Here is a 24214-nt window from a genome sequence, read left to right on the forward strand (position 1 = left end):
CTGCACATACATCATTCTGCACAGTGAGGCTCAAACATCCAAGTGATGTAACAAGAAGCAAAACACACTTTTGAGTGGAGCGGGACTTTGAAAACGATTGATCTGACAATGCCTATACTGGCTTAAGCATTTTTTTTTTTTTTGGAAAAACAGAACGTACAACACACACGTTTTACACGCCTTACCTGACCCTGACTGTTGACCTTGACTGTTTGCTGTCTTTCAAACAGTAACCGTCATGTGTTTTGTTTCCTTTCAGCCTGAGAAGCACGAGTGTGTGTCGCGGCAGCATTACCGCGAGCACAGAGGAGCTCGGCTGACCAACCTGGGCTCGGGGAATTACTCTGCTCGTGTGCGAGCCACTTCACTAGCGGGGAACGGCTCCTGGACGGAGAGCGTGTCCTTCTATGTGCCTCCGCCCAAACGTAATGAAACACATTAAACACTTCAAAGTGTTCTGAGATATTTTCTTGACTAATTTAAAGTAGATAAGAAATGACACCTTCCGTCAGTGCTGATCACTTTTATTTCTCTGTTCTGTATGACAGGAGACGATGGTGTTACGTTCTACTTGGTCATCATAATTCCCATCATAGTGACACTTTTCATTGCCAGCCTCACCACGATTCTCTTCTTTGTGAACAAAAAGAGGCAAGTATCTTTATGGACATGTTCTCCACTTTGGCAGACAAAGACTCTTGATGATGCTGTTCTACCTCACAATGCTCGTGAAACTTAATGACCAGTGTAATGTTAATTAGAGTTAATAGGTGTTGTTTTCATTAACATTTCCCCTGTGGTAAAGAGTAGACTTCTCAATACACATCCCATCCACAAGCAGAGCTGCTTGCTGACTAACTTGGCTGTCTTTGTGTCAACAGGAATAGCGACAGACTGGGGAATGGAGTCCTTTATGCGTCTGTCAACCCAGAGTACTTCAGTGCTGCTGAGAGTAAGAATATTGAATATCATCTAATTTCTTTCCCACCGGTTATATTTCGGTATGTGGTGTTGACCTGCTGTCTCTTGTGTCGTGCCAGTGTACGTCCCGGATGAGTGGGAGGTGGCCAGGGAGAAGATCACGATGCACAAGGAGCTGGGCCAGGGCTCCTTTGGCATGGTGTACGAAGGCATCGCCAAGGGTGTGGTCAAGGACGAACCTGAGACACGGGTGGCCATCAAGACGGTCAATGAGTCGGCCAGCATGAGGGAGCGCATTGAGTTTTTGAACGAAGCCTCTGTCATGAAGGAGTTCAACTGTCACCATGTGGTAAGAGGGACACGGCCTAAAATGATCGCCATCAGGCACCTGAGTGAGAAAAGCCTGAAATAAATGCAGATAAATCATCACAGTATGGCTATATACAAACCAGCACAATGTTATGTTGAACCCAGTTGCAAGACGGTTCTCTCGATTATCATAATTTCCTAATTAATCTGCATAGATGCAGAGTGAAAGGTGTCGGCAGGTCACAAGCACCGAGTACGCCGTGGTTGTCTTTACTCAGGCAGTCTGAGGCGGGTTCAGCCTCCCGGAGACTGTGTACATTCTCTCATCAGCGTGATCACAGCCTCATTAACTACGTTAAACGGATGTGTTAAAGATTTTCCCTTTGGAAAGCTGCTGTTACAACCTTTTCATCAAGTCTGGCTGCTATAAAGCCAAACACTCAATTATTAAGTTTAATTTAAAGGAAACTGATTTTCTACAATCTTCAAAGCCAGTTAAAGAGATACAGTTTTTCCTAATATAAATACAATATATGAAATACGAACAGTTTACCTTACTACCTACTCATTTTAAACATTATACTATATACTTATCTTCTTGCTGGTCTTAGGTTGTTGTTTTTGTAGTTAGTTTGCAAGAAATCAAACAGGAAATGATACAATACATGCGCCATCGGACATCAATCAAACTGTGACTTTAGTCACTTCCAGTTAAACTTCACAGAGAGAAAGTCAAATGTTTTTCCAAAAATTTAATAGTTATTTTTTTGTTTTCGGAGATGTTCCTGGAGCTGTTTCACCACCATCTGTAGTTGGTTTTAAGTTTTTTTGTTTTTTTTTCCTGCTGTGAGCAGCTGCTACATTTCCTTTGTGCACTGCATTGTGGGAGAATTGTATCCATCAACAGCACACTTTTAGTATGCTAACTGAATGTTTTTAGTTATCTTGTCACTTTTGCTGTATGGACACACTTCATACTCAAAAGATTTAATGTGTGGTTTGGATTTGGCACATCCCACCTGACCTTTGCTGCATTGTGATTGGTGCAGGTGCGGCTGCTGGGCGTGGTCTCTCAGGGACAGCCAACCTTGGTGATAATGGAGCTGATGACCCGTGGAGATCTCAAGAGCCACCTGCGCTCTCTGCGAAAAGAAGTAAGCAGCTTTTCCTCACACACACACACACACACACACACACACACACACACACACACACACACACACACACACAAACACACACTCACACTCACACTCTTCAGCTCTGTGTCAGATGCTGTCTCTCTCTTACAGAAATAGGTGATGGTGTGAATTGTCATACACATACACGCTAATGTGTGAACACATACACACATCCTGTCCCACTTTTTTCTCCAACAGCCACGTGCACATTTTCACACACAGCATCCATCCCTCACTTTGTAATGCTGAACTGTAACCAGCGTCATGGAAAGCAGAAAAAGATGACTGAACAGTGTTTTTACATGCTCGTTACCTCTCTCACTCTTCCACAGAACTCCACCAGCCAGGTCCTACCCCCGCTCAAAAAGATGATCCAGATGGCAGGGGAAATCGCTGATGGCATGTCGTACCTAAACGCCAACAAATTTGTCCACAGAGATCTGGCTGCCAGGAACTGCATGGTAGCTGAGGACTTCACTGTGAAGATTGGAGGTAAGTCAAGTTAATGCGATGCCCTCAGCCCCCCCCCCTGGTTGCTCGATGCTGAACCCACTCGACCGGCCTCGAAAAATGAGTGTTTGGATTTCAGTGAGTGCCCCGAGGCAGTGGAGTCTTAATGTAAATGGACAGAGGGAGGGAGGAGGTGAGGGAATGGATGAGCTCTCAGGAGCTTCCTCTCCCACACAGAATGAGTGATATTTAGTAGCTTCACCAACCTCTGCTTTCTTTTTGTCTCTCCAGATTTTGGCATGACCAGAGATATTTATGAGACGGATTACTACCGAAAAGGAGGGAAGGGCCTGCTGCCTGTCCGCTGGATGTCTCCAGAGTCGCTGAAAGATGGCGTGTTCACTACAATGTCTGACGTCTGGTATGAGAACACATCACACTCTTACACACACTCACAAACCTGCATTAAACATGTATAAACCTGCCCTAATCCAGGGGGCTCGCAAACTATTGTCTACATATTGTGTGTCTTTGTGCGTGTGGATACGCAGAAACAGTTCATGCTGTGGAGGCAAAACTATAAAAACATATAGATCACTTCACGGCCCATATTCTTAACAACATTCTTTACTTAACAGTGCGAACGTGCATTTCCTCTCTGGGTATGCTATGACAGCTAGTACTTCCAAAACCATCAAAATCTTTTGGTTTCCAGCTGGCTCACCGGAAATTCCTCTTTCCGTGACAGAACAGTATAGAAGAAGATAAAACTCTTTTTTCTTTTTTTTTTTTTACGGACACCTTTTTTTATGCCAGCTTGCAGTGAAATCTCAGTTTACAGTTCTGCCACATTTTTTTTCTATCTGGAGCAACATTGTGGAGAAATACAAGTGTTTACTAGCTCCCTAGTAAGCTCCCTTGCAAGTTTTTGTTTCCCAACTCAAAATGTCCCACGGGTCAGTCCCTATGAGTGGGCTTAAACTGCTCCAGATGTTCTCAAATGACAGGTTGCAGTGCCAGCACAAACCCACCTCCACATTTGTGTACTACATCTTCCTCTTTGATGTTGTTTAGTGTAAGACAAACCTATTCTGGGCTCATTAGGAATCCACGAGTAGTTGACTTTCTTTTATTTTGTTGATCAAGAAAAGCTGTCTGAATGTGGCTTTGTCTGTTTCAGCCAGTTATATGCAGTGTTGTAATAAGGCTGTTTTATAGACTCATGCCAATGGTGAAAATATGACTAGCAAGATTGAACACATATTGTGGTCGTTGTTATTCAAGTTAAGAATTTTCTTCATGAATAGTTTCATAGTAATCTCAGTGCCTGAGGTGAAGTTTACAGGAAATACTTTATACTGAGGCTTGTCCTGCAGGAATGAATCCATTGTGATTCACAGACTGATACACAGCTCACATTATTCTTAATATTTAAGCTGCCAGGTTTTAGGTTCAACATGATGTAGATAACATAAGGAGAAGTATCTGCGGAGTGCTGGTTCTCTCATATTGTGCTCCAACATCCTCCGCTCAGTAAATGTTGTCAGCTTACTCTGGATAATATAGGAATTTAAAGTTGCAGTATTTAAAGCAGCATTAATCAGTTGTTTGGGCCACAACAAGCTAAACATTACACATATATTTTAATAATTAATTTCAATTAAACACAAGTTTATAATAATATTCACACCATGCCAGTGCTTTTTGTTTGCTTCATCAAATTTATTCTGCTTGTTTTTTGCTTTTAATTAGCTAATTAACTGCAAACCACGTATAGACTATGCTGTGTGGTATGTACAACTAATAAAAGTAGACATTATATTTGCTGTAATGGATTGCAAGCAAGTAAGCAGATTTTTAGTGAAGAAAAAAAGACACGACTGGCTGCCTGGAAAAACACAATTCAAAAAGTACTACAGCATGCTTTGAAAGATGGTTAGCAGCATTAATGGAAGGTATACTGTTCATGATTTGTAATAAGAGTGAAGAAACCTGCACACAGTCTTCTGTGTGTTTTGGCCCTTGGACCCTCATCAGGTACAATTCAATGAAGAAATTCAGTCAATTCTACCTGATGAAGGTCAGAGGACTCTGGATGTGTTACAAGACACATTCTAGGAAAGGACAATTGAAAACCACCAGTTTGGTCCTTTAAGATTTATTTAGAAGTAATAAAAAAGCAGCTCTGAATTAGCATCAGAAAAGAGGCAAAAATGTAAGTGTGTTTTATAAAATTGTTGTCTCATTTCTTACCGCAGGTCATTTGGTGTTGTGCTGTGGGAGATCGCCACCTTAGCAGAACAGCCTTACCAGGGCATGTCCAATGAACAAGTGCTGCGCTTTGTCATGGAGGGAGGACTCTTGGACAAACCTGACAACTGCCCTGACATGCTGTAAGTCTCCTTGTATCTGTGATCAATAACTGTCTAATATTGCCCGTTTTAGGCCTGTCAGGTTTATGTTACAGCAGCCTTGAAGGATGTATTGTTTTATCCTCTACTGCTGCCGCCTCGCACGCCTTCGGCCCCAATAATATTTTCCCCGCTTCTATTTTAAGTTGTGGTTTGAAGTGTGTAGGATATCATGTGGTGTCTATGCTAAGGTAGAGCCAAGATGAGGCCTGACATTAACGTCACAGGTTAAATGTGGTCCGTTGACGACATGGCCCCGGTGGTCAGCTGGCAGCGAGAAGCCTCCTCACCCGTCAGCGTCGGCCCATAGAAGGGATGCCATGACCCGTGTGTGAAAGATGCCCCTCATTCCTGCCGCCGAGAACGGGCATGAGGAGGGAGGCAGTGAGAGAGACAGTATTCATTATTTCATTTATAATTCATTAATGAATCACCCTGGCTGTTAGAGAAGACAAAACACAGCGCAGCCTGCTTGTCGGCATGCAGCGCTGCATATATGCATTTGTCCTCTCCCTCTCTGACCTCAATAAGAAGGCATTCTGCTCTCTCTCCCCTCCCACTCTCCATGGCTGACCTCACCTTAGAAAGTGCGAGAGTGCGAGTAGAAAAAAAGAAAAAGAAAAAGAGGGCACAGTGTTGTGCAGACACAAACCTCTGGTTTCTATGGCAGCCTGACTGTTTTGTCCTGATTACAGGAGTGTGTGGATTGTGTTACAGAGGTGGTGGTGGTGGTGGTGGTGGTGGTGGTCGGGTGGGGGGGTTAGCCTCCTGGTCTGTGAGCAACACACAGGGAAGTCAGTCTGCTGCCGCTGGTCGCCTCTCTTGTAGTGACTTAATGGAGATTTCCAGAAGACTGCTGAAGTGCAGTGAAGCCAGAAGTCCATACAAAGACTGAATAGAGAGATACAAGAAGAAGAAAGTGGGCAAGATAACAGAGGGATGAGTCATTTGGAGAGCTTTGAATGTCTCCGCCTTGTCTTTCCCATGTTCAGGTAGCTGTGGGTCACTGATTGGATTTCCCATGTTTCTGTCTAGAGTTTCCCATTGACAAAAGTGCATTCTCTCTCTCGCAGGGTTGGGTGAAAATGAAACGCAGGCTCTGATCATATTAAACATCCTGATTCAATGTGGAATGTGCGGTATCACTTACAGTGCTATTATACAATCAAGGTTTCACTGCACTGAGTTTTGCAAGAAACTCCTGTTCAGGTTTATTTAACATTTACCATCGATGTCTGGAGACTGCTGCGCTCTCACACTTGGCCTGAGAGTGTGTCTGTTTCTTGTTTAGTGAGTGTTTCAAGGTCTTTTGTCCATCTTAGTCTGGTGAAAGTTTGGCTGTGCCTTGATTAGTGCAGCTTTTTTCAATATAAGCCTGACTGCCTCCACATTTCATTTAGAAAGCACCATTTTAACACTATCATACCAGCTTCATTTGCCAAGTATCTTGACGCATGTTGATTTAAAGACAGCGCAGGGGACAATGATACCGATACAGGCGTAAAAAAGATAAAACGGAACAGCTAAACGCAAGTAAAAACAAAACAAAAAGTAAAACAGAAGTTGTTGTTTGACCTTGAGGAGCTCTTTTCAGCTGAAGAACGAGGCGAGTTAGTCTTATACGGTTCATCTACATCTCACGTGCCACTGACAGCTGTTACGACGTCACTGATAACCAGTCAAGTATAAGTCAATTTAGCTTAATGGCAAATAGCATGTGTCTGTGCGTGCGCCATGATTGGCAGGACGCTGACAAGAAGTCAAGATTTACTGCAGTGTTTGTTTTCTAAATTTGCATCAACAAGCCTCGTGCGCAGCAACAGATGGTGGGGGAAGAGTTTTCAGCGGGCAGACAGGTTACCCTGGTGCGTTCGGCCCGGCTCCAAGCATTACACGTCTTTTCATTGGAGGTCTTTGCCGCCTGGGTTTGGACATCTGAACGTCAACTTTAAGACACTTGCTGCGCTGCTGAAAAACAAGCCAGAGCCGGCCCCCCTGCTGCTTCAGAGTATGAGGCAGGCGCGTGCTTAGGAAAGCTCTACCCATAATTCCTCTGTGCAGAGAGGAGCTGGCACCCAGCTGCAGAGGCTGTTGTAGGCTGCAAAGAGACCGCTGGGAGAGAGGGAGAGAAAGAAAACAAGAGAGAGGGAACAGCAAGAGTGGAGGAGAGATGACTGAGGTGTTTATGTCAGCGGGCCTTAGAGAGTATTCTTAGCTTGTTTGTGTATAATTGAAGTTGTGGTGTGTGGCGTAGCACCACACAAAACTGTAATAATTCTCCCTTTTTATGATGTTGTTTTGACATTCCCAAAGCTCGGCTGCTGGCCTGGCACAGTAACCTTACGTATGATTTACTGTGCTGCTGAGTACATGCTATATCACTGATCTCACTGCGCGTTGTAATGTAGCAATAAATGAAACATTTCCAAATTTCAAGTGTCTCATTTGAACAGCCGTTAAAACGAAGTTTATAAATTGACCTGATACATGCAATTAAAAGTCTTGTGGCTACCAGTTAAACACACCATCGGGACATTCAGACTCTGTGAATTGTAGTTAAAGTAGCATTTCTCTGGACAGTATTAAATGAGATGCTTGGCAGAGTACCTGTCGTCAACAACAAGCCTGTATGAAATGAATCAGCAAGTCCGAGGGATAGGGCCAGGTATATACATTCACACCCACTAACTAAAAGTGAAACATAAAGGCTGAGTTTGTTGCAACACTTTCTTGTGTTTATTATATTTTGTGTCTGGCTTTACTGTTCTGAAAGGCACAGAATACATTTCCAAACAGGAAAATGAATCCAAGTATTTACTGCAGTTAACATTAGGAATCCAGTGAGTAGCAATATTAGTATTAGTCAAGTACTACAGTACTACATTAATGTGCTGTACTGTGTCTAGATTTTTTTCAAGATCAATATAGAGAACTTAGTTTTAGTGCCAGAGTATTGAAAAGGGCTGAAACTTCAGTGTCTCCTGCCACCTGCTGGTGAGAAGTTGATATATGGTCTTTTTAGCGTTAATAACAAAAAACACAAAAATGAAGAATCGACTGCACATTACTAACCCTTTTCTCTTTTGTACGTCTGTTGCAGGTTTGAGCTGATGAGGATGTGCTGGCAGTATAACCCCAAGATGCGTCCGTCCTTCCTGGAGATAATCAGCAGCATCAAAGACGAACTGGATCCTCCCTTCAGGGAAATGAGCTTCTTCTACAGTGAGGAGAACAAGCCGCCGGACACCGAAGAGCTGGACATGGAGGTAGAAAACATGGAGAACATTCCATTGGACCCTGCATCCACCAGGCAGCCCTCTGCTGCTGCCGCCGCCCCCTCGTCGGGGTGTACAGGAGGCACGCCGCCTCCATCTACCCAGCAGTTATCCCCCATGCAAGGCCCGAGTACTCCATTACTGGGACCCGTGTCTCCCTCCTCCCCGGGCCCCGTTGCCTCGGCCTTGGCGTCTCCAGGCCAAGCCTTGGACAAGCACTCAGGACATGTTTCGGCCAACGGGCCTGTGGTGGTGCTGCGGCCCAACTTTGATGAGATGCAACCCTATGCACACATGAATGGGGGCAGAAAGAACGAACGGGCGTTACCACTGCCCCAGTCGTCGGCCTGCTGATATCAGACCAGCCCCTCCTCCTTCTCCTCCTCCTCTTTCACAGGGTAACACAAACCTCTCCTCCATCTCTTAAGGAGGGATGGATGAGGTAAGAAATGACTTTCCTCTACTGTGTGCCAGTAGATGGTCTCTCCACACCTTTAAGGTAAAACATAAACTCTAAAAACTGAAAAATAGCACAGAAACCTGCTAAAGCATTTGGAGTTTGGTGACTCGACACTGGGGAACTCCTTCCTGTGCCGCCTGTATTTCAAGTCTTTGTTACATAAGTCCCTCAAGAAGGAAAACAATACAGGCATGTATCCTGATTTAAAGATTCAGACATGAACATCAAGAAAATCTCTTTTTTTTTGCATATCTGCCAGCAAATCCTACAGAAGAGCACTTTTTTCCTGATGATTTCAGAGAGGATGTTGTGGATATCTGAGTGTGTATTTATACAGACACGTGATTCTCTCTATAATATGGTATAGCTCCATTTCTAAATGACTTTCCATCACAATGACTTTGTTTGCATGAGCGGACTGGCTCATGACACGTGAGGATGCCTCTTATCATTGTTTCATTTTCCTGTCGATATTTCTATGGGCGTAGATCCCGTCAGGAGTGGGTCAAAATGGAAGAGGAGGGCCTATTGTGTATCTGCCAAACTGTTGCCAAATCAAGCTGTTTCTTCAATTTCACACAGATTTCCCTTCTTGTTTAAGGCTGTGATTCAGAGTTGAGATAAATCCGTCTGGGAAATAATACCAGAATTGTTTGGCGGTATTCAGACTTCATGCTTATCTTGAGTACTAACTGTTCCTGTAGCAGCTGTGTGTGTAGGGGGTTATAACAGGACAGAATACAGTGTACTGTTGAGATGGGCTGCGTTCACATCTGCAGTCAAAGTTTTCTCAGAATATGCAGCGTCTGCGTTGGGGGGGGGGGGGGGGGGGGGGGGGTAAATCTAGTAAGCCTTGTGATACTTTGAGGAGAAACACTGAACTAAACTCAAACTTAGGGTTTCTTTCAAATCAATTGACACAATATTGTGAATATTATGAATTAATCTTAAAAAGATTTGTACAAACAACTGGGTTCTTAAATAATTGATAGTAACCGACAGTTAATAAACATTATGTGGTTAAGTAGCACGAGCCTGTTGGTACAATTACATGACAACAACAAGATTCTTAGATATACAAATTTAACGGGTTAAAATCCATATTTGTGAAACTATGATCAACTGTGTGCATGTGATACCCAAAGAATAACAGGTGATATGCAGCAGATCATAGCTTTTCACTCTTGAACTTAAATACAAAGTGGGGGTTTATCAAAATAACTATTTTATATAACTAATATTGAAATATTGAATCGACAGAAAATCTGCAAATCATTTGGTTAAAGTCGTTTTTTCACACGTGAGGATTTGTTGCTTATTTTGTCTAATGTGATAGTAAACTGGATATGTTATAAGCAATGTGAAGACAATGTGAAGAGAAAATAATTGGCAGTTAATTCATAGAAAAATAATAATTAATTGAGGCACTATATTTCTATCTAGTAACATTTGAGTCAGAGTGCTGTTGCTGGTGATGAGCTTCCCAAACTGTTCTGTTGCACCAAATTCCATTCAGATCTTAGCATAACTGAAACCTTTCCTCTTCATTACTTTCATCCTTTGAACATCTGACGGAAGTACACGTGTGACTCGAGTCAGCCAACTCTGAATCACAGCCTCAGCCTGTCTTTGTTTTAATATATTAAAAACATCAAAGCATCACACAGTTAAGTCTCACACTGCAAATCACTGAACTTCACTATGAAGGGATACGACTCTGCCTCCACTTTCATTTTATTCAAACCGTATCTGACATTATTTTTAAAGTGTGCATTTCATGTGGGAGGTGAACATTGTTCGCTGATACTGCTGTTCAAATAAAATGGCACCAAACAACAAACAAACAGAGTCGCAGACCTGAGACAGAAAACGAGAAGGTGTTGGATTGGATTTCAGTAGCCTAGAGACAACTTTTAAATCACAGCAGGTCTCTTTTGGAATAGTCATTAGTTTCTCTACATTTCAAACACATATAAAGGTCTTACAGTTGTATTTTAGACTGCAGGATCGTTTTTTATACACACCATTGGTTTTGTCACTTTTTTAAAACCTTTTTATGGTTCAAAATGTTTGCCTCTATGTCTGTACAGAACAAAGCTGCTATTTTATTCTTTTTCTCTTTTTGGATGTATATATATATATATCTATATATATCTATAGATATATATCTATATATATAAAGAAATCCTTCAGGTTTAGTATTTTATGGTCTCCACTACAGTCCATTTCTAATATCTTTAAAAAAAAAAAAAGAAAAAGAAAACAAACAAAAAATAAGATGATTTAGATATAAAACAATTTTTTCTCTGTTGGCCCCAAAAGGTTTTCTGTAACACTACTATTGCTCATTGCCTTTTATTTTTATGAAATATTTCCTCCTGTATTTGTTTTGTGGATGTCTATATTATTATTATTATTATTATTATTATTATTTGGAATGGACACCTTAGCTCGATGTGTGAGTGTGTACTTTCGGCACCCTTTTTGTACTTGTTGTCTAGCACTGCACCTAGCATTGCCCTCTAGGTGCGACTCAATCTCAGGTCAAAGTAAAGGCTTTGCTTTCTCCACACATTCTCATGAACGTCCTCTACTTGTCTCTGCTTGTAACCCCCCCCCCCCCCCCCCCCATCATGTTTTATTGAGTCCAGTAGTGCCCTCTCTCCCGCTGGCCCCTCACTGACCTCTACAACATACTGTACCTGTTTCCTCCTTTTGAAGTCAGGATTAGTTCCAGTATCCGAGATATTTACTTTACACCAGATCTGGTATTTTAACCCATCCATTTCCTGCCTCTTCTTGACTCAATAGGGCTAATTGGGTTGTCTTGTTTGCCTTAATTATGCCAACCATCTCTCAAACATTCAAAATCAGATTTTGTTTTTATTTTTCATTTTATTACTTCAGCACTCTCAAGCGCAATACAACACCACTTCTGCTAATGTTACTTCTTCAATGTGAGAACAGGTCTTATTGTTTGTCTTCATAATCACTGCTTCTGAAAACCAAATAAACGGATGGGTTAAAGTCCAGGGAAGGGAACACATTTCAATGTCATGAATGGAAAAGGTCTTAAAATGGAGGCTGAGTAGTAAAAGTGTTTTGAAGGATTTCTCCTCATCTTTTAGAAATGTTGCCTGGTGATTTTTTTTTTTTTCCTTTCTTTGAAGTTTTTTTTTTCTGTAGGGGTGTTATTTATTTATTTTTTTATTTTCCTTTTGTGATATCAGTTTAAATCACTGTATAAATGCCCCATGATTCAGTATAAAGTTGGATTTTTTTTGTATGTATTTTCTTTGGTGTCATGACTGGGGGACTTAAAAACTTTTTTTTTCCTTCAAGTATCTATCTACCTCACTCTTTTTAAATATATGTATGCGTATGGAAAAACTAGTACATCTCACTCCTTCTCATCAGTTTGTTTAGAAACCTCATTATCTGGATAAACCCCACAGGGATCTAGATAAACCTCACAAAGTGGACTAGGACAGGAGATGGAATATCTGTGTGGAGGTTTTAAGCGTTGTGAGTTCAGCCCACTAATTTCTGGCCCACTGATTTACGAAAAGTACGTTTATACCTCTGAGAATACAAAGGAACAGACTCGGTACCGTGTTCGTCCACCACAGAATCATTTTAAATTGTTGTTGGGTATTTATGTGAGAAAATATTACAGAATTATGTCAACCTACACTTTAATTTGACTGGATAATTTAGAGCTTAGAGCAGCTGCAGCGCGTAAGACAAGATGCCGGGGCACAACATCAGACATTCCATCTCCACTGACTCCCATACATATTGTCACAACCTCAAATCCTCAAAAAACCCCAGAAACCTTTGTTTTCTTCACCTACAAATGCATTTATATAGATGTCTAAACAGCTATCATGGGGAATATTTAAAAAGGGAAAATATTTTATCGACCTCCAAGAGAAAAATGTATTTGCTGTTAACCTGCAGCCTGTGAAGCTGCAAGGTTACAGCACAACCCCACGTTTCGGTTTATTCCAAACATCCAGGTGTCATTCACACACTCAAGAAAATACCTTCGGTTATGTTAATGGATCAGTACTTTGAATGTAACAAGAACATTTCTTTACTTTCTACATAAAACCTCCACCACCTACATGTTTCTACCTTCCTAAATGGATCATTTCAATATTTTTCATCTGTCAATGTCAGATTAGATTTCATGTTTTTGTTTTTACCCCGTAAACTCTGTTGATGTGAACGCCATCATCTCCCTTGTCCAAGTCTACCTGTGAATGCCGTGACGTTCTAGCTGTAGTGAATCTTTTAGTGACCATTTCCTGGCTTTTTGATCATTTGGAAGTAAACTCAACACGCCTTTTGTGGCCTGATGTACTGCTACTTACACTAATGCTGCTGGTTCAAACAGTCACCTCAGTGGATATTTACATTGTCATCAAAAATGTTGACAGTGAAGGCGGCAAAGGAGCTTCTACATCTCAAAGCTTCTCATAAAACCTCTTGGGAAGTGCTGTCTCAGTGCAGGGGCATCTGGGCTGGAGGCGTTAAATCATTTGAAATCACATTTGTGTTGAAATGAATACTCAAAAGCAATAATAATAATTCAAAAATGGGATTATGAATAGGCCACTGGGTAACTTCTAATGTGAAATCTGGGTGCTCAGTCTAGGTTCTTCTTAAGCATTTTATCTGTGCATGATTTAGGAGAATAACAAACAAAGACTGAACCATCTTTTGGATGGAAAAACAGTCTGATTGCTGCTGAACATCACATTCGTACAGAAATCACCACTGACAAGCCAACAGCTTGTGTTGTTAACATATCTGTTCTTTCCCCTCCCCCCGTTTGGATGTATGTAATGATAAAATACAAACATTGAATGATATATATCAACTTTTCAGTTCTGGGAGTAGACATTACATTGACCTGTTTTGAGGTGAATTACTGTTGAATTACTAGTCACCATTAGATCACAACTACAGCATTTAAATAAACACGTGGACACGTATAGGACAGGGATGCTGCATAGATTACGGGTAGTAAACAACATGATTAGAAAAAGATAATAGGCCTAAGTTTACAGCTTCATACTAGTTGCTTTTTTTTACATTACCAGATTGCACCGTAAATATACAGTAACTAACAAAAAAACACTCAACTTAGTCATCTTTATCACTTTAATTCTGCAGAATGTTCTTCATGCACACCTCAGGTTCATGGAGGATGCGTCAGTGCATTCAAACTGCAATAATAAGTTTGAGGTTTATCATTGTCATGCCTCTGTTTTTTATGATTTGCATTCCTATACCTTCTGAGGGGGCCTTGGTCTACTACTATTATTTTAATATTTTCACAAGATCTCTGTGTTCATTACCTGATTGGGGAAAGAAATAATCGATAAAAAAAACCTTCACTAGACTGTCTTTTTTCAAGCTCTGTATCTGAGGCCTCAAAGTTTTTTCACACCTATAGCTGAGATGGTGTATTTTTGACATGCCATCTCCAAATGTGTATCTGAGAATTTCTTGTATTTTCTTTTTTTTTTTCTGAAATTTTGAATAAATAAATGAATGACAACTATGATTGATATGGTGTCTGTCTGTGTGGTGTGAAATGTCTTTATTAAAAGGCCGACCTCACTGTGACTGCTGGTTCGAGAAAGTCCGCTGTCGTCATCTCTTCATGCCCTTTCTGAAGGGTCCTCCAGCTGGTTGAGCATGGTCTGAATGAGGGTCTGCAGCAGAGGCACCAGTCTGTCGGCTGAGGTCAGGCTGCCGGATGAAGGTACGTGGATAAGGGCTGCTCTCCTCTGACCGTGATACAGCGAGCAGTAGTACGCAAAATCACACAGATACCTGAGAGGAGGAAAGAAAGCGTTATCTCATATTCTTGAGTGTCCATCAGTGCAGAGACAGATGCCAACCTGCCAGCATCTCTTGAATAAATGACATCCTTCCCTGCTGGTTTGAACTCTTTGGAGACGGCCCTCATGTTAATGACCGAGTCCAGTTTCTCTGGTCCTCCTTCCACACAGCGGTGACTTTCAGGACAGAAGCCACGTACATCTTTGTCTCTGTATCCACTGTTCTTCCCTGTTTGCTCCAGGATGACGACACTAGAACCTCTGGCTACGCCCAGATGTATGGCAAACTGGGCCACACACACACACACACACACACACACACACAGAGGGTAAAGGGAGATATTTAACTTTTCATACCATAACCAGAGTATTTTTATGCATTTCAACACTTAGTATCTCGAACAGCTACTATTGAGGTCAAGTCCTTTGTAGTTTTTTGTTGTTGGATATTTATGGTTTGTTTTTAGACAGATATATTTATCAATATATTTAAATTAGACTTGTTTAGGTAAATAAATACATAAAAGAATAAAGGATTCATTATCTAATTTCTGGTAATGTGGATTAGTCTGTGAAACAGCATTCAGACCTATATGTTGGGATCAATATAATTGAAGATGTAAAAAAAAAACAGTCCAAATAATCATGGTTTGACAGTTTACTTTTGGTGTCAGCAAATGGCTGCGACCCTGGTCTTTACTTGGAATATATTTATACACACACACACACACATATATATATACATATGCATATATATATATATATATTCTTTTTTATTTACCTTTGGCTTTAGAGTTTTCCAAATCTCAGCGATGATTTGCTGAGTATGAACATAACTCACTGGTACCTCCTTGATGTAAACATCAGTCTGCTCTCCCAAACCGACCGACTTCAACCCCTTAAATAATGAAATTAGACACTTTAATTTTTTCTGCCTCACAACGGGAATTGAACACTGGTAGTCTTTTCGAACATTACCTGGGCTGCTTTCCAGCTGGGGTTCACTAAGAACTGTCTGAAAGGTCCAAAGCCTTAAAAACGAATTCAAAGTCGCACTTCAAAAATGAACGCCGGTTTAAATTCGTGTATTCGTGAGCAAACTTTACCTGTAACGACGACAATGTCGCCTCCGTTCATAACTCGGTCAAGTTGACACAGTCAGTAAAGAAGGTTAGTTGTTACGCACTTCGTAACAGGACACTGAAAAACAAAAAGGCTTATTTTGGCTCCCGCATCTCACCTTTTGTCCGCATGGGGGAGCCATTCCCCGGCAAATAAGTGATGAATAACCCTTGTGGAAGTGATGCATTCGGGTGCCTCCGGTAAGTTCTGGCTTCGAATATTACAGGTCTTAAATAAGTTACACATTTAATTAACCTGATAATAACACTGCCGTTTCGTTTTCATTCATTTATTTTTAATCTTTTTTTTTTAACATTACTGAAAAGAATTCAGTGATGTGGGTGGCCATTCAGTGGTCTGAAACCAGGCTACGTTCATTATATTTTTATCGAAAATAACACATTTCAAATGTAACAAATGGCAGTATTCTTTACAAAGCCATACATCACTGCCCCAGTGGTGGAAGAAGTATTTAGACCATATATTTCTTCTTCTTTGTTCATTGTTCTGACAGAATAAGAAATTACATTATATTATTTAATTATTCCTACTGCTACATTGATATATAAGCAAAGATTTTGTATGTGAAAGCTGGAAAGTAAGTAAAGTATCTGTCAGGCAAATGTAGTGGAGTATAAAAGTACAAGTAATCAAGTACAGTACTTGAGAAAATGCACTTTTACATTCCACCACATGTACTGGGGAGCCTAAACGTAAATTCGGCATGTTGTTTTATTAAAAGAGGGGGAAAAGCAAGGCAATACACGAAAGGTCAAAAATAGATATAAAACAATATACTCATATGGAATATTAGTAAAAGTTGCAAATATATAAAGAATCATTTGAACCCATTATCTTATGGGTTTATGTTATAAGCTATGTATACTCGATTGCACAGTTCGTTTTTTTCCACATCTTTTAATTTTATTATACTGCATGACACATTTTCAGCATCTGGCTTTAGCTTTCAGTTTACAGTGTCACAGTTATATTTACCACATCTTCGGTAATCACTGCGAGATCAGAGCGTTAATATTTCAGACAGCACTTAAATGCAGCATAACATCTGCCAGGGACGCGGACGCGCTTGGGACGATCCTGTGAGGGAGGACCCGCCCTCCTCCTCCTCCTCCTCCTCCTCCTCCTCCTCCTCCTCCTGCACTTGTCAAAGGCCACTGATCGCAAATTACATCACAGTTGTACCCACAGCGAACACGCAAATAACACCGGGGCAACCTGTCTGCTGAATTCATACGGACAGGACAATTTTTAAAACTCACTTTTTATCGTTTGATGCCACAATGTTGCCTTTCAAGAGAACTTTTGAGGGCGAAAAGCACCAGCTGCAGGAGCTCAACAGCAGACTTGTCCAGTACCTTTCCAGGACGAAGCAGCTGGAGCAGGAAAACGCGCATCTTATTTCTGAAATAAACAAACTCAGACACGCGAAGACGGCGGCATGGGAGCCGAAGTACAAGGATGAGATGCGGGATCTGAGGCGAATGGTGGGGCAGCTGTCGTTTGAGAAGTCCCAGGCAGAGATGGAGAGGGAGAAGCTATGGCGGGAGTTGCAGATGGTCCAGTCTCTGTGCAGCGAGCAGACGGAGGTCTGCAACGACATCAGCGGCGAGCTGAAGGGCCGCGGGAGGGAGCTTCAGCTCGCTCACAAGGCCAACAGTGAACTCCAGCAGCGTTTATTGCAACTAGACAACGAGTATAAATGCTTAGAGGATGCGCACAGACGAGAAAAGGACCATCTCCGGTGTCAGGTGGAGTCCCGGGTGGTGCCCATCATCACGCAAACTTATTGCGGACCTCCGGCGGCCTCCATGGAAGAGGTGCAAGAGTATGCCCGCGGTCTGTCCGAAGGATGGATGGAGACCTTTGAGATGTACCAGCAGAAGGTGGAAGAGATGGAGCAGTCGATTAAAGCGGACCATGCGAGGCTGAGTGATCTCCAGAGGGAAAAGATGCTGTATGCCTCAGAGTTGGACAAATTACGCACAGAGGCGGAAAAACAAGGCCATATTCAATCACGCCTTGAAGAACAACTGATGCACATGCAGGAAAAATTCCGGGTGGACTTCAGTGAATATCAGGTGAGGAAGAGTCCGTTATAACAGAGCAGGACAGGGTGAGCCCAGATTTATATTTTAGAGAGAATGAAGTGACGCCAGAGGTTATGAGGTCTATTTCTATTTTAAAAAGTCCCTAAATACATATTACAAATATGATACACATTTCAAAATACACAGAATAATCTCCCCTTTATCACAGTGAGCCACGAGAGAGGGGAGAGGCTACTCCCTCTTGTCCCTGCCACACCCACCATCCTTAAAGGCACTGATGCAGCTGCAGCCGTCAGTGGCTGCTGCAAATGATCAAACTGATTCATAAGCTTTAACGATTGTCTAAATATTTATTATACCATCACAATCTAAGATGACATTTCTAAAAATGTTGCCCACCCCAAAACATAAAGGCACCATCAACAGTGGAGTGGTTTGTGTTCACTTAACTGTCAAAAGCATGGGATCTTGCGTTCAACATTTGACCTCAGTATAAAAGGATTGAATAGCTTGAGTAGCTAAATGACATTTTCCCTCCCCAGCACTTTATAGCCGCTAGATTACACCAGCCACTTAAACCAATTAGCTGTCAGACTGACAAATCCTTATTAGCCTCCTAAAGATGGAGCCTTAAGCAGGTCAGTCAGTTGCAAATGACTACACTGCTCATACACTGTTGGGATGTCTTCAAAATTGTCACACAAAACACATTCCTCACAGTTTAACCCTGTGGTGAATGGCATCTGTTGCAGGATGTTAAATGTTATCGGAAAAGGCTCATGCACAAATGACGACGATGAAGCAGTCACCGCATTAAGTGGTCCAAATGATTAATGCAGTCTGTTAGTGGGATCAGACTTGATTTTGACTTTGACAAGAAGTGTTCAGCCAGTTCGCCCTCTTTCTTCATTAGAAGTCAATATAAATAAGCGGTGGGGGCTCAGAACAGAAACAACACAGATTTACAAAATTAACAACACTGTAGGCTGCAATAAAATAAAATGTGGTTACACACTTTACGGTTAACAAGGGAGCAGAATGATTACAGTATTTTCAGTTAAAGTACACAAAAAATATAATACCCAATGGGCAGACCACAAACTTAAAATGAACTGTGCAAACTGAAAATGTGTTGTGTTTTTTTTTTTTTTCTTTTTTCCCTTCAGATGATTATTGAGCAGCTGGAGCACGAGAGGAACATGATGGCCGACACTATGGCAGAAAAGATGCGAGATCATCAGCACCTTCTCCAGGTTAAGATGGATCTGGGCATGGAGGTGGCTGCCTACAGGTGACGAGCTTTAGAGATTTATTTTGTCATTTGTCCAGTCAAAACAGATTTTTAAATGATCACTTTGAGTAGAACAGACCTTTTTACAGCAGACATTTTGACTTGTTTTTATTAGGAAAGGCACAGGTGTCACTAATAACATTAACAATGGCTGCGTTATATTCAAGTAAGCCAGGACCGTGTGACAATGAGCCAGTATGCACAATACCAGGACCCTGAAACTGAAGCAGCTACATGGAATTCAGCCATCATGAATTCAATCATTTACACCTGCGCTTTTCATACTGAAAATATAGCCAGTACACAGTGACTTATAGAAGTACGCTTTTTTTGTGAATTGAGAAAGTTGGCTAAAATTTAACATGTACATCCTCTCTTTACAGTGATTTTTCCATGCTTTCAAGAACAGATTACTTATCAATCCATCCCCCACTGCCTGCAGTTACTCTTAGCCTAATTAGTGATTTCATCAAACACATTAGAAGAAATCAGCTTCTTGCCTCCTGCTGGCCTTGGCACTAAGTGCTTTCATCTGACCACTCAGTTAGATAAACTGAAAAGTAGTAGCTCACATTTATAATCTTGTAAATACTACGCTACAAATAGTACGGCACATGCATTCTTCATAGAGTTGTTTAAACCTTCTCTGTGGTTTATTTTAAGTGTTAAGTGTATCTGGCATTTCATATCCCATAATAGCATGGCATGTCTTCATGCTCCTAACAGCCAAATTCACTGAAAGGCAAAGTTATTTATAAAACAGTCAATAAACAGTGTATTTTCATGTTTGAAGGCAAATATCCAGTTGATTTCTTTTAAGTTATCCTACCTCATAACCTCTTAACTCATATCACGGGACATCTATTCTAACTAATTCTTGTTGAGGGATACCAACATTTTATGAGCTTTAAGCCAATTCCCAGAAAGTTCATTAGAAGACTGCAGTGTGTCTGTATATGGCAGACTCTTCACTGGCACATCTGGTTTGTTTTGAATTTTTGGAATAGACAGAATGTTTGCTCAGAAACTTGGCAGTGGCATGTGTTTTTGGACGTGTCACGGGTCAGCTTTTACTTTGGGATTCATAGGGAAGTGTGGACAGCCCCGCATTGTAGCTGTTATTTTTAGGTCAGTCTTTCGGAAGGCACTCTCCGGAGAGGTTGTTCCATTTTGAGGCACTTTGGTTTGCTGTTGTGTGTTTGTTGAAGCATGGCCAAGGAGAGGTGAGCTGTTAAAGCTAATTATTACAAGGTTTTTATTACATGACAGTGACTTGTTATGTTTTTGATGATTACCACCCTATATGGCCAGGTCCTGGGTTCATACCGTCTTGTAAGCCTGTTGCGTTTAGTTTGAGAGGGTTGAGATGGCAGAGCTGAATGAAGTACACGATCTTGTGAGGTATTTGTCTTTGAGCTTGTTTTACCATATATGGGAAAAAATAATTGTCCTCATATAAAATAGGAGGATAAACAGTGATTTATGACTTATTTGCCCTTGTCTTCAAATGTATTTTGTTCAGGGCACTCCTGGAAGGTGAGCGAGTGCGTCTGCCAGATGCTCATAGGAGGGTGACTCAACAACAAAGAGAAAGAATAATAGGTACTGTATTTAAAAATATTATTGTTGTTACATGTTGATCACAAGAGTGCACTGTAAGACTGGCTTTAAATGAATAGTTTGACATGTTGGCAAATATGCTTATTTGCCTTAATGCCGAGAGTAAGATAAGAAGATTGATACCACTCTCATATCTGTGTGTAAAAACAACAAGTTGTGGTTTTATAGGGGGTTATGTGATGGATTATTTCTTGGACAGCAGTGACTTCCTGCTTCCTTCAATGGTTGACTGACAACCTGACAGTGATGACAAGACTAGAAGTTGCTTTCTCCAGCTTTATATTGTCCAAACAGATATGAGAGTGGTATCAATCTTTTCATCTACCTCTTGCCAAAACAGCAAAAAAGCGTATTTCCCAAAATGTCTTAACTATTATATATATACTATAAGTATTTATCTAATTAATTCTCTTCCTCAGATATCAAGCTGCCGGCCCATCCTTACACTCCAAGAGCTTCCACCTTAACCACCAGACAACATATGGATATCAGGTACACGCCGCCGACTTCAAACCTGAGAAGATCCCCTGTGCCTCCCTCTGGGTCCATAAGTCCCTCGAGGGTCATTCCTATTTCAGTTGCAGGCAGAGCTCGGCATCAGAGTCCTGCATCCAGAAGGGACATGATCTCATTCACCAAAGCTCGGGCTGCCACTTCGGCCCCTGCAACCAGCACCGCGAAAGAGAAACAAATGGGCCAGAGTGAAAACAAAATTAGTCAAAATGTGCAGAAAACAACAACAGAGGAGAAAACTGTGAAGATCAAACAGGTCTCTCAGGTAGAGAACCAAGTCAGCCCCATCAAGTCCTCCGCTACTGAGACCAAATCAGTGAGAGTGGTGTCACCGCCAATGATGAGCATGAGCATAAAAACTGAGACAGAAAGCCAAAAGCAAGTGTCAGATGAAAAAGAGAAAGATCATGTTTATGGAGGTGAGTTCAAAGACAAGGGGAAAACAGAGTCTACGAAAGGCCCAAGTGAGAAAAAGATATTAGACTCTGTGTCTGTGGAGGAAATAATTGAGAAAGTGATAAAACCAGCAGGTTTGGAAGCTCAGGTTTGCTCCTCGGAAGAATTGAAGGTAAGGTATCATGTGGAGAAAACTGAGGAGGAAGATGGCACGACTAAGACACAGATTGTGCTGGAGTCCAAAGTGGAGGAAGAGCTGGATTTTTCTGAGGACTTGGCACTGGAGGAACTACTGAGCCAAGGGGTTAAGAAGGTGTCACTGGAGGACATCAAGGACACAGCAACAGGAAGCATGATCAAGAACATACTAAGTGGCCTACAGGGAGGTGAGGGCCTGGAAAATAAGTCTATCAATGTGGAAATCATTGAGGAACCAGTGGAATCTCACAGTGATGAGGAGCTTGAGGTTGAACAGAAGTCCAGATCTAGTTTTTATGGGCCCTCCTCAACATATTTCCAAATTGAGGAGCTAGGAAACATCCCTCATGAAGCTCAGTTTCAGAGGAGTGATGATGATGCCACAAAAACCTCCATGACAGATACAGATCATTGCAAGGGTGGATCTGTACAAGTTCAAGAGGTTTCTAGAGAGAGTGAATCTTCTTATTTCTCCCATGACCAAGAGCCTCACGAGTATTTCGTCTCCACACCAGATGATAATCTTTCTGAACCCGAGGAGGGTGGTGGCATTACCTCATATGGCCATTATGGTATCGTAGATGACTTGTCAGATGAGAGGTATTATCAAGATGGAGATCTTCCCCTGAAAAGAGTGACTGTAGAGGAAAGTGACAAATACAAGTTCATGCCAGATGATCACTCGTTTGTCAAGGAGAGTTTCCCAGAGTGCATCATTGAAGAAGAGGTTCGTGTCTCCCCTATAGTGCAGGAGTCAATGCTTGAATTCCTGAGAGAGGACTCTTTGGAGCCCAAAGATCAGCTGACAGGGGCTCTAGAGAAGCTACAAAGCTCAGTGTCGGGTCCACTGAGGGAGGAGTTGGCTTTCCTCACAAAAATGAGTAGTGAAAGTCCACAGAATGTGGCTGTCAATGTCAAAAAAGTGCAACAGTCAAGTGACAATGGCACCATGACTATAGTTGCAGAGTTGAACGTGTCTCAAACCCTGGAAGACTCTGGGCTGCTGGAGGCAGGTGATGATCTATCAGAAGAGCAGATCATGGCAACTCTCAGATCTTCTAACCTGGGGCTTGAGAAAGCCTTCCAGGGTGAGGCAGGAGGAGGAGGATACAGCTTCAGCGTCTCCAAAGAAGAGGATGTTGCGTATGGTGAAGAGTTTGAAGGCTTCACTCATGAAGGAGAGTCTGCTCCTGAAATAACTGAGAAACATATTACACTGGGGCCATCAGAGAAGGCCTTCACCTTCAAGATGGACGTACAGGGCAGCCATGCTGAGGCGGCCTCAGAGCAAGAGCTGCAATCTCAAATCTTCGAGACCCCAGGGACGATTACTCAAGAGAAAAGAGTTGCAACAGTTTACCTTGAAAGCCCGACAGATGATTAAGAAAGAATTCAGTCAAAAAAAGGTTCAAACTCAGTACTTGCCAATGTAACCTGTTGAGGTGCACTTACAGAGGTTGTTCTGATGCAGCAGTCCACACACACACACACACACACACACACACACACACAACATTAATGCTGTTTGCAGACACTGTAATGATGCTTTAAAGTTTTGCAGTTAAACATATATCTAATTGATTTTGGTGCGCTCTTTTACTATACCTGCTTAGAGTGTGTCACCTTAAACTTGGTGTACCTAACAGCACCTTAAGATTCAAGCAAAATTCAGTTATTCAGTCAAAATGACCAGGTTAATACATATTTGTATGGTATTGGTATGGTGGCAGTACTACAATTAAAATACTGAGTGCTAACTAATATGGGCTAGCTTAAGTTAGGATTGTAACATCTCCATATTATAGCAAATTATCTTATCTATACTGATGGAGTACTGCGCTGGTATGTGTTAACCTTTTTATAGCTTGCAGTTTATCTTCAAAGGAGGTTTGTTTATTCTCTCTAGATTTCTATATTTTTGTATTAACCCATTCTGTACAGCTTAAACAGCCCATTCTGCAGTTAACATCACCCCATCACACCAACCATCATCATCACGTTCAATTTACTTGGTAAATATTTAATGCAACCCAACATATGACAGTTGGAGTTATGAGGTGCTGTGCACTGCAGATTGGGGCTTTAAATTTTGTTTTGACTTGGGCATTGCTGCCAAATGGAATGATTTAGTATATACTGCATCGTG

General features: G+C 41.6%; 3 protein-coding genes across 3 annotated transcripts in view; 2 read left to right on the plus strand and 1 right to left on the minus strand.

Moving 5' to 3' along the window:
* The window catches only part of igf1ra (insulin-like growth factor 1a receptor), a 67628-nt gene extending 58699 nt beyond the window's left edge, over positions 1 to 8929 (plus strand). Inside the window, exons 13-22 of the mRNA XM_070907261.1 lie at positions 266 to 425; positions 549 to 651; positions 882 to 952; positions 1041 to 1270; positions 2280 to 2384; positions 2741 to 2900; positions 3150 to 3279; positions 5117 to 5251; positions 8370 to 8579; positions 8724 to 8929. Coding sequence (XP_070763362.1) covers positions 266 to 425; positions 549 to 651; positions 882 to 952; positions 1041 to 1270; positions 2280 to 2384; positions 2741 to 2900; positions 3150 to 3279; positions 5117 to 5251; positions 8370 to 8579; positions 8724 to 8898 — 1479 coding nt within the window. The 3' untranslated portion in view covers positions 8899 to 8929. The remainder of the gene's footprint in view (positions 1 to 265; positions 426 to 548; positions 652 to 881; positions 953 to 1040; positions 1271 to 2279; positions 2385 to 2740; positions 2901 to 3149; positions 3280 to 5116; positions 5252 to 8369; positions 8580 to 8723) is intronic.
* On the minus strand, positions 8028 to 15996 carry pgpep1l (pyroglutamyl-peptidase I like). Its single transcript, XM_070907262.1, has 6 exons — positions 15966 to 15996; positions 15838 to 15890; positions 15641 to 15757; positions 14920 to 15146; positions 14632 to 14851; positions 8028 to 8828 (listed from the first exon to the last, which is right to left on the minus strand). Exons 1-5 carry the CDS (start codon positions 15994 to 15996, stop codon positions 14677 to 14679), a joined length of 603 nt encoding a protein of 200 aa, XP_070763363.1. The 3' UTR covers positions 8028 to 8828; positions 14632 to 14676.
* A 1286-nt stretch (positions 15997 to 17282) lies between these two features.
* On the plus strand, positions 17283 to 23452 carry synm (synemin, intermediate filament protein). The gene is made up of 4 exons (XM_070908109.1): positions 17283 to 18080; positions 19217 to 19341; positions 20864 to 20943; positions 21381 to 23452. Exons 1-4 carry the CDS (start codon positions 17283 to 17285, stop codon positions 23450 to 23452), a joined length of 3075 nt encoding a protein of 1024 aa, XP_070764210.1.
* Positions 23453 to 24214: the final 762 nt, after the last annotated feature.

Source organism: Enoplosus armatus, chromosome 6 (genome assembly GCF_043641665.1).
Source record: "Enoplosus armatus isolate fEnoArm2 chromosome 6, fEnoArm2.hap1, whole genome shotgun sequence".
NCBI classification, from domain to species: Eukaryota; Metazoa; Chordata; class Actinopteri; order Centrarchiformes; family Enoplosidae; genus Enoplosus; species Enoplosus armatus.